General features: G+C 39.3%; 1 protein-coding gene across 1 annotated transcript in view; it reads right to left on the reverse strand.

Moving 5' to 3' along the window:
- Positions 1-13,126, reverse strand: part of ASAP1 (ArfGAP with SH3 domain, ankyrin repeat and PH domain 1) — a 139,282-nt gene that overhangs the window by 77,230 nt on the left and 48,926 nt on the right. Inside the window, exons 4-7 of the mRNA XM_070748302.1 lie at positions 11,221-11,366; positions 6,672-6,746; positions 6,296-6,345; positions 3,121-3,250 (exon numbers count right to left, since the gene is read on the reverse strand). Of these exons, the coding sequence (XP_070604403.1) occupies positions 3,121-3,250; positions 6,296-6,345; positions 6,672-6,746; positions 11,221-11,366 (401 nt within the window). The remainder of the gene's footprint in view (positions 1-3,120; positions 3,251-6,295; positions 6,346-6,671; positions 6,747-11,220; positions 11,367-13,126) is intronic.

Below are 13,126 nucleotides of genomic sequence, written 5' to 3' on the forward strand. Positions count from 1 at the left end.
AAACATAGCAAGGATATTTTACATTAAGCCAATACTGTGATGAATAGTGCTTTCTGAGTTGTCTAATGCTATTGTTATCTCTTCCTTCCTAATACAATTACTATCCTTCTCAGACATCGAATAGCTAGGTGTAAATCTACATTAAGTGCTTTACTGTTCCAAAGTGCAGCACTGCATTAAATACATTTAGACACATGAGAACCTGCAAATCGTGGCTTTACATGTTCTTCAATATGATGTAACATCATAAGCAAATTCCAAGTTCATCACAAAATGATGCCTATGGATTATTCATTCATTCATTCATTCATTTGTCCAATACACAAATACATAGGAAGAAAAATAGACACGTGGTAATATGTATAAGGGTAAAGTGAACTTAGAGGAGAGGATATATGGATTAGGCTAGCATCACATTATTATTAGAAACATAGAAGACTGACAGCAGAAAAAGATCTCATGGTCCATTTAGTCTGCCCTTATAGTATTTTCTGTATTTTATCTAATAGATAGATAGATAGATAGATAGATAGATAGGTAGGTAGGTAGGTAGGTAGGTAGGTAGGTATATGTTTATCCCAGGCATCTTTAAATTCAGTTATTATGGATTTATCAACTACGTCTGCTGGAAATTTGTTCCAAGCATCTACTACTCTTTCAATAAAATAATATTTTCTCACGTTGCTTCTGATCTTTCCCCCAACTAACCTCAGATTGTGCCCCCTTGTTTTTGTGTTCACTTTCCTATTAAAAACACTTCCCTCCTGAACCTGATTTAACCATTTAACATATTTAAATGTTTCGATCATGTCCCCCCTTTCCCTTCTGTCCCCCAGACTATAAAAATTGAGTTCATGAAGTCTTTCCTGATACGTTTTATGCTTAAGACCTTCCACCATTCTTGTAGTCCGTCTTTGGACCCCTTCAATTTGATCAATATCTTTTTGCAGGTGAAGTCTCCAGAACTGAACACAGTATTCCAAACGTGGTCTCACCAGCGCTCTATACAGCAGGATCACTATCCCTGCTTCCTGCTTGTTATACCTTTAGCTATGCAGCCAAGCATTCTACCTGCTTTCCCTACTACCTTGACTGCACTGTTCACCCATTTTGAGACTGTCAGAAATCACTACCCCTAAATCCTTATCTTCTGAAGTTTTGGCTAACACAGAACTGCCAATACAATACTCAGATTGAGGATTCCTTTTCTCCAAGATTATTTAAAAATAATATTAATTATTTTTTAATATTTTGATTATCTGTCAAGCACCTAGAATTGCTTTGGATTGTGGTAGGGATAATCAACACAAATAAATAAATATCCCATTTAGTTTGAGTCCAAAATCTTACGTTACCATTGGGAAGATTGATATGAAATAGTAGAGAGAATTAATGGGGAATGGACAAGAAAACAGGATATGCTATTCTATGATGGTGAAAGATTTACTGCAAATCTGAAATTCTGGTTTCGTTTCTCTCCTATAAAGCCAGAAATCATAAACCAAAAGCAAGCCACAATTTTATAAGAGAAATAAAGATCAGAGCCTTCTTTTCACATATAACTTTATTTAAGTCACAGTTAGGTGGTGGTGGTATCAGGATTTATCATCTACTGTTAGGTAGAATAAAGTGGAGCCAATCAGAATTATTTATAAACTTTGCGTGTGTTGTTACCCTGTTTCCCCGATAGTAAGACACCCCCGATTGTAAGACGTATCGGGGGTTTCAGGGGGGTCGGCTAATATAAGCCATACCCCGAAAGTAAGACATATGTCTTACTTTCGGGGAAACACGGGGGTATTGCCGCCTCCCTCTCATCTAGCTGCACGCCACCTCCTGCCCACGTCCGCACCGTCCCCCTCTCCATACGTCGCCGCGTCTGCCACCTCCCTCTGATCTTAATGAGCGCCGCCTCCTGCCCACTTCTGCGCCGCCCCCCTCTCCATACGTCACCGCACCGTCCCCCTCTCCATACATCACCGCGCCGTCCCCTGCACTTGTCACTGCCGCCTCCTGCTTAAAATACGGTAATGCACACAGTATTAATCATACATCAGTAAAACATACACACTGGCATACTGGGGTATCATCTGCTGTTTTGGGTTAATACAATACTGTTCAGGTTGTTAATAAATGTTAATTTTATGGTTAAAACAAAAAAATTGACAATTTTTTTTCCAATATAAGACATACCCCGAAAGTAAGACATAGTGGGGCTTTTGGGGATAAAAAGAAAGTAAGACACTGTCTTACTTTCGGGGAAACACGGTAGGCATAGAACTGTCACTTCCTTAAAGGTTCCAAAGGATGAATTATCTTGCATTTTTTAAAATCCTGAACAATCAACAGCAGCTGCACAAGCAATTTATGAACTTGCACAAAAACATGAGAATTAGAACTTTCGATTAGATCAGGGGTCCTCAAACTTTTTAAACAGGGGGTCTATATGAGCCGGGGTGGCGCAGCAGGTAGAGTGCTGTACTGCAGGCCACTGAAACTGACTTGTAGATCTGAAGGTCAGCGGTTCAAATCTCATCACCGGCTCAAGGTTGACTCAGGCTTCCATCCTTCCCAGGTGGGTAAAATGAGGACCCGGATTGTGGGGGCAATAGCCTAGCTCTGTTAAAAAGTGCTATTGCTAACATGTTGTAAGCCGCCCTGAGTCTAAGGAGAAGGGTGGCATAAAAATCAAATGAATAAATGAATGAATGAATGAATGAATGAATGAATGAATGAATGAATGAATAAATCTGTAGGCAAACAGCCAAGATTATACAGCACCAGGAACACAGGTTTCAAGTTGTTTTATACATTGTGGCCAGAATAAATAGATTTATGGAATGTTTAATCATGGTAGATTCTTGGGGTTCTCTAAGCTTGCTTGTTTTCTTTCAGATGTTTCATTACCCAATGCTAGCTAGTACTGATGATATTATCAAGTTTGGGTAATGAAACATCTGCAAAAAAACAAGCAAGCTCAGATAGCACCAAGGACCCGTCATGTTAACCCTGAGCTACAAATATTTATTTTATTTTATCTTTATTAGATTTATAAGCGGCCCATTCCTGGTGGACTCCTTTATTAGTGTTTAATCCTTTAAATTTTAAAACGTCACTTACTTCACACATCTGGAGTTGAAACAGCCTTCTCTCTTTCTCCATTTCTTCTGCTATCTCGGCTCCGGTAATCTCTGTCCGTATCATCCCATGTTGTTTGGCGTGTTCCCTTTTTTCCTTTTCAATTTTCGTGCTGTCGAGATTGCAAAATAAACCCACCCCAAAAAAGGGGGGGGGGGAAAACCTGTCAAACTTTTTGACAATCACGAGAATCCCACAAGCCGAGCCCACTAATATAGAAACAATGGCATTTCTCATGTTTTCATCAGACTTCATCAAACAATACATTCCACACCAAAATAGCTCTCCACCTTAAGAGCAAGCTGTTAAGTGCTAAAAAGCAGAAGGATGAATTGGTTATTTTAAAAATCCAACGTCAAGAACGATTTGAGTTTTATAGCATCTTGGCATTTGAGGTTTTTCCCCAATCTACGCTTCATTTTAAGGAAATTAACTTCGGAAACAATCCTGTTACAAAAAGAATTGTAAATATATTTTGAATACTTATTTATTTTAATTTAATTTAATCTACTATCTATCTATCTATCTATCTATCTATCTATCTATCTATCTATCTATCTATCTATCTATCTACCTACCTACCTACCAACCAACCAACCAACCAACCAACCAACCATCCATCCATCCATCCATCCATCCATCTATCTATCTATCATCTATCTATCTACCAACTATCTATCTATCTATCTATCTATCTATCTATCTATCTATCTATCTATCTATCTATCAACCAACTATCTATCTATCTATCTATCTATCTATCTATCTATCTATCTATCTATCAATCTATCTAACTATCAACTATCTATCTATCTATCAACTATCTATCTATCTATCTATCTATCTATCTATCTATCTATCTATCTAACTAACTAACTAACTATCAACTATCTATCTATCTATCTATCTATCTATCTATCTATCAACTATCTATCTATCTATCTATCTATCTATCTATCTATCTATCTATCTATCTATTGGATTTGTATGCCGCCCCTCTGCGTAGACTCGGGGCGGCTAACAACAATGATAAAAAACAGCATGTAACAATTCAATACTAAAACAACTAAAAAACCCTTATTGTAAAACCAAACATACATACAAACATACCATGCATAAATTGTAAAGGCCTAGGGGGAAAGAATATCTCAGTTCCCCCATGCCTGACGGCAGAGGTGGGTTTTAAGGAGCTTACCAAAGGCGAGGAGGGTGGGGGCAATTTTAATCTCCAGGGGCAGTTGGTGCCAGAGGGGCGGGGCCGCCACAGAGAAGGCTCTTCCCCTGGGCCCCGCCAAACGACATTGTTTAGTTGACGGGACCCGGAAAAGGCCCACTCGTGCAGCAGAAGGCGGTCCCTGAGATAATGTATATACAATATATATACAATATACAATGTATATATTGTATATTAAAATATAAAATATTTACTAACCCCTCGCATCCTGGACATATACTGTTTCAACTCATACCCTCAAAATGTCGCTACAGACCACTGCACACCAAGACAACTAGACACAAGAACAGTTTTTTACCGAACACCCTCACTCTGCTAAACAAATAATTCCTTCAACACTGTCAAACTATTTACTAAATCTGCACTACTCTTACTACTAGCTTTTCCCCCTCATCATTCCTGTTATCCATTTCCTCCCACTTATGACTGTAACTTGTTGCTTGTATCCTTAAGATTTTACTTAATATTGACTGTTTTCTCATTGCTTAATTGTACCCAGGCTATCATTAAGTGTTGTACCTTATGATTCTTGACGAACTTATCTTTTCTTTTATGTACACTGAGAGCACATGCACCAAAAACAAATTCCTTGTGTGTCCAATCACACTTGGCCAATAAAGAATTTTTTCTACTAAAAATCCCCAATATTAAAAGATATATTGGTTGCAGCCCCATTTGTAGGACACATTTACACTCCAGAGCAGAAATTTAACTTTTATCCCCCTACGTATTGGCAGACCAAACTTTGTACATCACAGGATTTCCATGTTCAAAAGATTTTACTTCTTCTAAAGCAGCTGGGAGTCTTTGGAATTTAAGAGTGCTTTTTGAAGGGTTCTCCTTTTTTTCATTTTCAGTGCTGCTTTTAAAAATTGTAATATGATTCACCAATTCATGATGCACTAGTACAGATTCCTAAGTGGGACTGGAGTTATATACATTCATTTTTTACACAACGAACCATGAAGTGACACACGTGAAAAGCGTTCAAGGACAGGTAGTCCTTGACTTACAACTGTTTGTTTAGTGACTGTTCAAACTTACAGCATAATGAAAATAGTGACTTATGATCATTTTTCACAGTTACTGTCACTACTATGTACATAACTGATTGGGGACCGGTTAGGTCCCACCGAGTTGGCCTTCTCCGGATCTTGTCGACAAAACAATGTCGTCTGGCGGGACCCAGGAGAAGAGCCTTCTCTGTGGCGGCCCTGACCCTCTGGAGTCAACTTCCCCCAGAGATTAGGATTGTCCCCACCCTCCTTGCCTTTCGCAAACTCCTTAAAACCCACCTCTGTCGTCAGGCATGGGGGAATTGATTCCTCTGGACCGTTTTTATTTTATGCATGGTTTGTGTGAGATGTATGATTGCTTTTTATATGAAGGGGTTTAAATTCTTTTTAAATATTGGATTTGTACTGTTTTTATTGTTGTGAGCCGCCCCGAGTCTTTGGAGAGGGGCGGCATACAAATCTAATAAATAAATAAATATGTAGAATTTTTTAAAATAGGAATAATTCTTAAAAAAAGAAAAAATTCAGATTCATGGCAACTGACTCATATTTATGACTGTATGGGATTTGCTTTTGTGACCCTGTGACAAGCAAAGTTTATGGGGAAGCCACATTCACTTAACAATCATGTTACTAATTTAACAACTAAAATAATTCACTTAACCACTGTAGCAAGAAAGGTTGCAAAATGGGGCAAAACTCATTTCACAAAAGTCTCACTTAGCAACCTAAACTTTGGGCTCAATTGCTGTCGTAGGTTGAGGACAACCTGTATGGAAAGACAGGAGGTTATTTTATTTCTATTTTTCACATTCCCATCCCACTCCAAGAGGGACTCTATGCCGTGTACAATAAACCTCTTGACTTTAATCACAATTGTTTGGTCAGCAAAGTTAACCATACTTACAATTTGGTCTCATAATCCTTCCAGGCTTTATCAAAAGGCTTTTTGAGATCCTTAAGGGAAGAGAAAATTCACTTAAAATAAGTTTATGGCAGTGCTATGTTTGAAATTGCACACTTAAGGTACTATTCCATGACTATAAAATGACTTAAAAGCTTTAAATATTCCACCCCCACCCCTGTAAATTTTAAGAGCTCATATATCTCAAGTTTTTTTTAAAAAACCAGATTGATGGGAAAGATAAGTAAGCAGTTACAGGTAGATGTAATCAGAGCTTCACATGCAAATGGGATAATGTCCCCACTGTAATGATAGATAGCAACAAAAGCAGAGAAACTGCCACCCATTATTAAAACCCACATGAAATGTGTCAGCTTACCCCTTTAATCCCTTTCAAGTCCCCTTTCAACAGGGAATCCAAAGTGAAGATGACATTATGGCTCAACCCTTGCAGCTAGGAAGAGAAAAGGAATATTATTCAGTATTTAAAAACAGTGAACTTAAAATAAGTTACAGGCAGCCCCTCGATTGACAGATGTGTGTGTTTAATGATGTTCGAAGTTAAAACAGCGCTAAAAAAAGCGTCTTATGTCTGTTTTTCATACTTGCAACTGTTACCGTATCTCCATGGTCATCTAATCAAAATTCAGATACTTGGCAACTGATTCTATCTATCTATCTATCTATCTATCTATCTATCTATCTATCTATCTATCTATCTCCCACCCACCCACCCACCCACCCATCCATCCATCTATCATCCATCCACCCACCCACCCAACCCACCCACAAGCCATTTTTCCCATAGGAATCAATGTAAAAGCAAATAATGTGTTTGATTGGAGACACCACAGGGAGAGTGGAGGCCCTGTTTCCTCCCAGGAGATTCCTAGAGAGGCCCCATAGAGGCTTCTCCCCACCTTTTCTGGCCCTGCTTCCTCCCACAAGATTCCTAGAGAATTTCCCGGCCTTTTCCGTCCCTGTTTCTTCCCAGGAGATTCCTAGAGAGGCTCCACAGAGGCTTCTTCCGACTTTTTCCAGCCCTGTTTCCTCCCAGGAGATTCCTAGAGAGGCCCCACGGAGGCTTCTTCCTGCCTTTTCCGGTTACAGTTTCGGAGGCTCGGGTTTGTAAGTGAAAAATGGTTCTTCAGAAGAACCCAAAAAATCTTGAACACCCGGTTCTTATCTAGAAAAGTTCGTAAGTAGAGGGGGTTTTCTCCACAATCAGGATGTCTGGTGTGTTATGCTTCAGAATTCAGTCAGTCGGAAGTCGGAAGTCCCACAGTAGTTTTCATTTTTGACCACTTTTTCGGGTTTATGATCTCACCAGTTCTTTGCCACTGGTAAATGGTAGTTCCGGCAAAAGTTCCAGTGGATCATCTGTGCCACAGCATCATGTCTATGCTTGTAGTCAGTCTGTGCGATCTTTTTGCAGCAGCTGAGTATGTGATCGATTGTTTCATCTGTTTCTTTACAGAGTCTGCACTTTGGATCGTCTGTTGATTTTCAATTCTGGCTTTGACAGCATTTATTCTAATGGCCTGTTCTTGTGCTGCCAGTATTAGTCCTTCTGTCTCCTTTTTGAGTGTTCCACTTGTAAGCCATGACCAGGTCTTTTCTTTATCCACTTTGCCTTCAATCTTCTCCAAGAACTGACCATGCAATGCTTTGTTCCGCCAACTGTCTATACGACATTGAGTTACAGTTTTTCTGTACTGGTCCTTAGTTTGTTTCACCTTGAGAAGCTTCCTACTGTTGACCTCTATCAACGCTGACTCTTTGCTCTCCTTCACATAGTCAGCTAATGCATGCTTCTCTTCTTCCACTGTCTTCTTCACTTGCAAAAGTCCTCTGCCGCCTATTTTCCTTGGTAAATACAGCCTGTCAACGTCACTGCGGGGATGTAGTGCATGATGGATCGTCATTAATTTTCTGGTTTTCCTGTCCAAGTTGTCCAGCTCTGCTTGAGTCCAATTCACTATGCCAGCTGTGTTTCTAATGACAGGTATGGCCCAGGTATTTATAGCCTTGATAGTGTTGCCACCATTCAGTTTGCTCTTCAAAATTTTTCTGGTCCTCTAGATGTACTCTTTGCTGATCAGTTTTCACATGACTATGCTTGATATTACCCAGTTGCAAGATGCCCAAGTATCTGTAGGCTTCTGGCTGGTGGCACTTGATGGTTTGACCATTTGGCATTTCAATGCCCTCACTTTCAATGATTTCCCCCTTTTTCAGTGCCGCTGTGGCACATTTATCCAGGCCAAACTCCATGCTGATGTCATTGCTGAAGATTCGCACAGTGTTGGTTAATGACTGTATCTCAGTTTCTGTTTTTCCGTACAACTTCAGGTCATCCATATACAGCAGGTGTGAAATTTTTGGTGAATTCCTAGCAGTTTGGTAGCCTAGGTTTGTTTTCTGTAGGATGAGTGACAGCAGGATTATAGCGATGATGAATAGCAATGGGGACAAAGAGTCCTCCTGGAAGATGCCCCTTCTGATGTTGATCAGCCCATAGCCTTCGTTTCCAACAAAAACTCATCTGCTTTGATCACTCCGGCAAGGTTAGACCTACCAGTAGTTTACACTACCGCCGGCACAGCTCTCAGCTTCATTGAAGCACACAAGCCCCACTACCACAACAAGGCGTACCCATCAGTGGGGTTATTATTATTAGTTATTATTATTATTATTATTATTATTATTATTATTATTATTACTACTACTACTATTATTATTGAATAAATTAATGAAATGTGAAAATCTAAAAATCGAGCTGCAACGAGTCTGGCATAAGCCAGTGAAAGTGGTCCCAGTGGTCCTTGGCATGCTGGGCTCAGTACCAAAGGATCTCAGTGGACATTTGAAAACCATCGGAATAGACAAAATCTCCATCTGTCAATTGCAAAAAGCCACTTTATTGGGCTCGGCACATATAATTCGCCGGTACATCACGCAGTCCTAGGTGCTTGGGAAGCGCCCGACCAATGATGAAATACGAAATCCAGCATAGTGATCTTGTTTGCTGTTTTGTACTGATGATGATGATAATAATAATAATAATAATAATAATAATAATAATAATAATAATAATACCAAAGGATCTCAGCGGACATTTGAAAACCATTGGAATTGACAAAATCTCCATCTGTCAATTGCAAAAGGCCGCTTTACTGGGATCGGCAAACATAATTTGCCGGTACATCACGCAGTCCTAGGTGCTTGGGAAGCGCCCGACTGGTGATGAAATACGAAATCCAGCATAGTGATCTTGTTTGCTGTGTTGTACTGATAATAATAGTAATAATAGGTGTGGGCACTCGCACATGCACAACAGCACACGCACACATGTTTTGGGCACCCGAGGGAAAAAAGGTTCGCCATCACTGGCCCAGACTAAGCCAAGTCCGAGAGAATTCCTGGAAGCTTTGCATTCAGACAAATCAGCCATCTACAGACCCATAGAGATAAACCACATTTACACAGCATTCAAAAGAGGCAATAGGAAAGCTAAGAAGACAACAAAAACCCCAGAACACATCTTTTCCTGCAACCAAGAGCTAGAAATGCAGGGATTAACATCAGACAACCAATCAAAGAGAAAACAATAGCCTAATCAAGCAATTAACAAAAAAGGCACACCTTCACCAACTCTTATCGACAAAGCTACCATATATTAACCAGGGGTTAAATACTCCTGGTTTGGGCATGCCTGTCGGTCGTTGGAAAGGCTCTGCGCAAGGCTTCACCTATCCGCCCAGACACCATTGTATCACTCAACATAAACTTCCTTGAACGGCATGTATTGGCAACTTGCAGTAATACCAATACATTTTGACAATTTATTTTTATTTATTTTATTTACTTATTTATTCATTTGTCCAATACACAATACTGTACATATGGAAGAGAATAGACATGAAGTAATATATATAAAGATAATATGTAAAAATAGAGGAGGAGATATATGAAAGGGAGAAAATATATATGATATATGAGATAAAGGAAAGACAATTGGACAGGGGACGAAAGGCACACTAATGCACTTATGTACGCCCCTTACTGACCTCTTAGGGACCTGGAGAGGTCAATCATGGATAGTCTAAGGGAGAAATGTTGGGGGTTAGGGGTTGACACTATTGAGTCCAGTAATGAGTTCCACGCTTCAACAACTCGATTGTTAAAGTCATATTTTTTACAGTCAAGTTTGGAGCGGTTAATATTAAGTTTGAATCTGTTGCGTGCTCTTGTGTTGTTGCAGTTGAAGCTGAAGTAGTCATTGACCGGTAGGACGTTGCAGCATATGATCTTGTGGGCAATACTTAAATCGTGTTTTAGGCGCCGTAGTTCTAAGCTTTCTAGACCCAGGATTGTTGGTCTATTTTCGTAGGGTATTCTGTTTCAAGTGGAGGAGTGACAATAAATACAATATTTAAAGTTTTACAGCTTTGTGTTCCGAGGAATAGAAAACCTATTTTAATACTGAATAGATTTATTAAATGTACTTTATTGAACAGGAGGAGATTGAAGGAGAAGAGAAACACATTCATTTAAAATAATTTCAACTGTTTCTCCAGGATTATCCAGTGCAAAATCCAACCCAGAAAGTTAATTTTGAAACCCAAATTTAGGGTGAATGTTATTACGAGTGACTGCATAGACTGAATAGCTTCAGTCATTCACAATGCTAGACCAAGTGCTTAAAAACATTGCATTAGTATACAATAAACCCAACATTTTTTTCCACAGCTGCATCAAACTGGATTTAAAATATAATGCTCCCTCCAGAAATGTAAACGGTTCGGTTGTTTATTACAATCAATACTTATGTAACAATATAACCTACATTTTATATAACTTATATAACAACCCTTATATAATAATAATTGTAAATATTTTAAAGGATAAAATTAGAAGCATCTTACCAGATTTTTAAGCAGTGTTGACAATTCCTTAGTTAGCGTGGAAAATTTTACAAAAGCGGTGCCCAGGTCTGGATTATCTCTACTTAAGAAATTACTTCCAAATTTATCTAGCACTTGTGCATAGCTTTCTTCATTTTGGCTATGTTCTGAAAGAGAAAACAATGTTCAGTTAATTCCACTTTACAAGAAGACAAAATAATAACAATGAAAGAATTCAAGTATTTTTTTTCTAAGAGAACAAGGCTAAAATTGGCGCTTTGTTCATTTTAAAGATATTAAAAGGTTATTTAAGTTAGTTATTTTCAGCTATTTATTTCAATGAAACCCGGAAGGTGTCAGCAAGCATTTTAACAAGAGGCTCGATGTCTTCCAGCAAAGATCCCATCATCAAGTCAGTATTAGGGATGGAACCATGGTAGGGAAGGTTTGCCTATTTGCCGATGACTCTAAAGTGTGCAATAGGGTTGATATTCCTGGAGGGGTCGGTAATATGGTAAATGATTTAGCTTTACTAGATAAATGGTCAAAGCAATGGAAACTGCAGTTTAATGTTTCCAAATGTAAAATAATGCACTTGGGGAAAAGGAATCCTCAATCTGAGTATTGCATTGGCAGTTCTGTGTTAGCAAAAACTTCAGAAGAGAAGGATTTAGGGGTAGTGATTTCTGACAGTCTCAAAATGGGTGAACAGTGTGGTCGGGCAGTAGGAAAAGCAAGTAGGATGCTTGGCTGCATAGTTAGAGGTATAACAAGCAGGAATAGGGAGATTGTGATCGCCTTATATAGAGCGCTGGTGAGACCACATTTGGAATACTGTATTCAGTTCTGGAGACCTCACCTACAAAAAGATATTGACAAAATTGAACAGGTCCAAAGACGGGCTACAAGAATGGTGGAAGGTCTTAAGCATAAAATGTATCAGGAAAGACTTAATAGAACTTAATCTGTATAGTCTGGAGGACAGAAGGAAAAGGGGGGACATGATGGAAACATTTAAATATGTTAAAGGGTTAAATAAGGTTCAGGAGGGAAGTGTTTTTAATAGGAAAGTGTACACAAGAACAAGGGGACACAATCTGAAGTTAGTTGGGGGAAAGATCAAAAGCAACATGAGAAAATATTATTTCACTGAAAGAGTGAACAAACTTCCAGCAGACATGGTTGGTAAATCCACAGTAACTGAATTTAAACATGCCTGGGATAAACATATATCCATTGTAAGATGAAATACAGGAAATAGTATAAGGGCAGACTAGATGGACCATGAGGTCTTTTTCTGCCGTCAGTCTTCTATGTTTCTATGTTTCTTGATTTGGGGAGCCATGTCACCTGCTGGTGTTGGTCCACTGTGCTTCATTAAGTCAAGGGTCAATGCAGCCATCTACTGGGAGATTTTGGAGTGCTCCATGCTTCCATCTGCATACGAGCTTTATGGGGATGGTGACTTAAACTTTCCAGCAGGACTTAGCAACTGCCCACACTGCCCAAAGCACCAAAACCTGCTTCAATGACCGTGGGATTTCTGTCCTTGATTGGCCAGCAAACTCGCCTGACCTGAACCCCATAGAGAATCTATGGGGCATTGCAAGAGGAAGATGAGAGACATGACACGGAACTATGCAGAAGAGCTGAAGGCTGCTATTGAAGCATCCTGGTCTTCCATAACACCTCAGCAGTGCCACAGGCTCATAGCGTCCATGCCACACCGCCCTGAGGCAGGAATTGCTGCAAAAGGAGCCCAAACAAAGTACTGAGTACATATGCATGCTTATACTTTGCAGAAGTCTGATATTGTTCTATGTAGAATCCTTTTTTTTAATTTATCGCATGTAATATTCTAATTTTCTGAGATGGGGGATTTGGAGTTTTCATGAGCGGTACCCATAACCATCACAATTATGACAAA

The sequence above is a fragment of the Erythrolamprus reginae genome, chromosome 3 (genome assembly GCF_031021105.1).
Source record: "Erythrolamprus reginae isolate rEryReg1 chromosome 3, rEryReg1.hap1, whole genome shotgun sequence".
Taxonomy (NCBI): domain Eukaryota; kingdom Metazoa; phylum Chordata; class Lepidosauria; order Squamata; family Dipsadidae; genus Erythrolamprus; species Erythrolamprus reginae.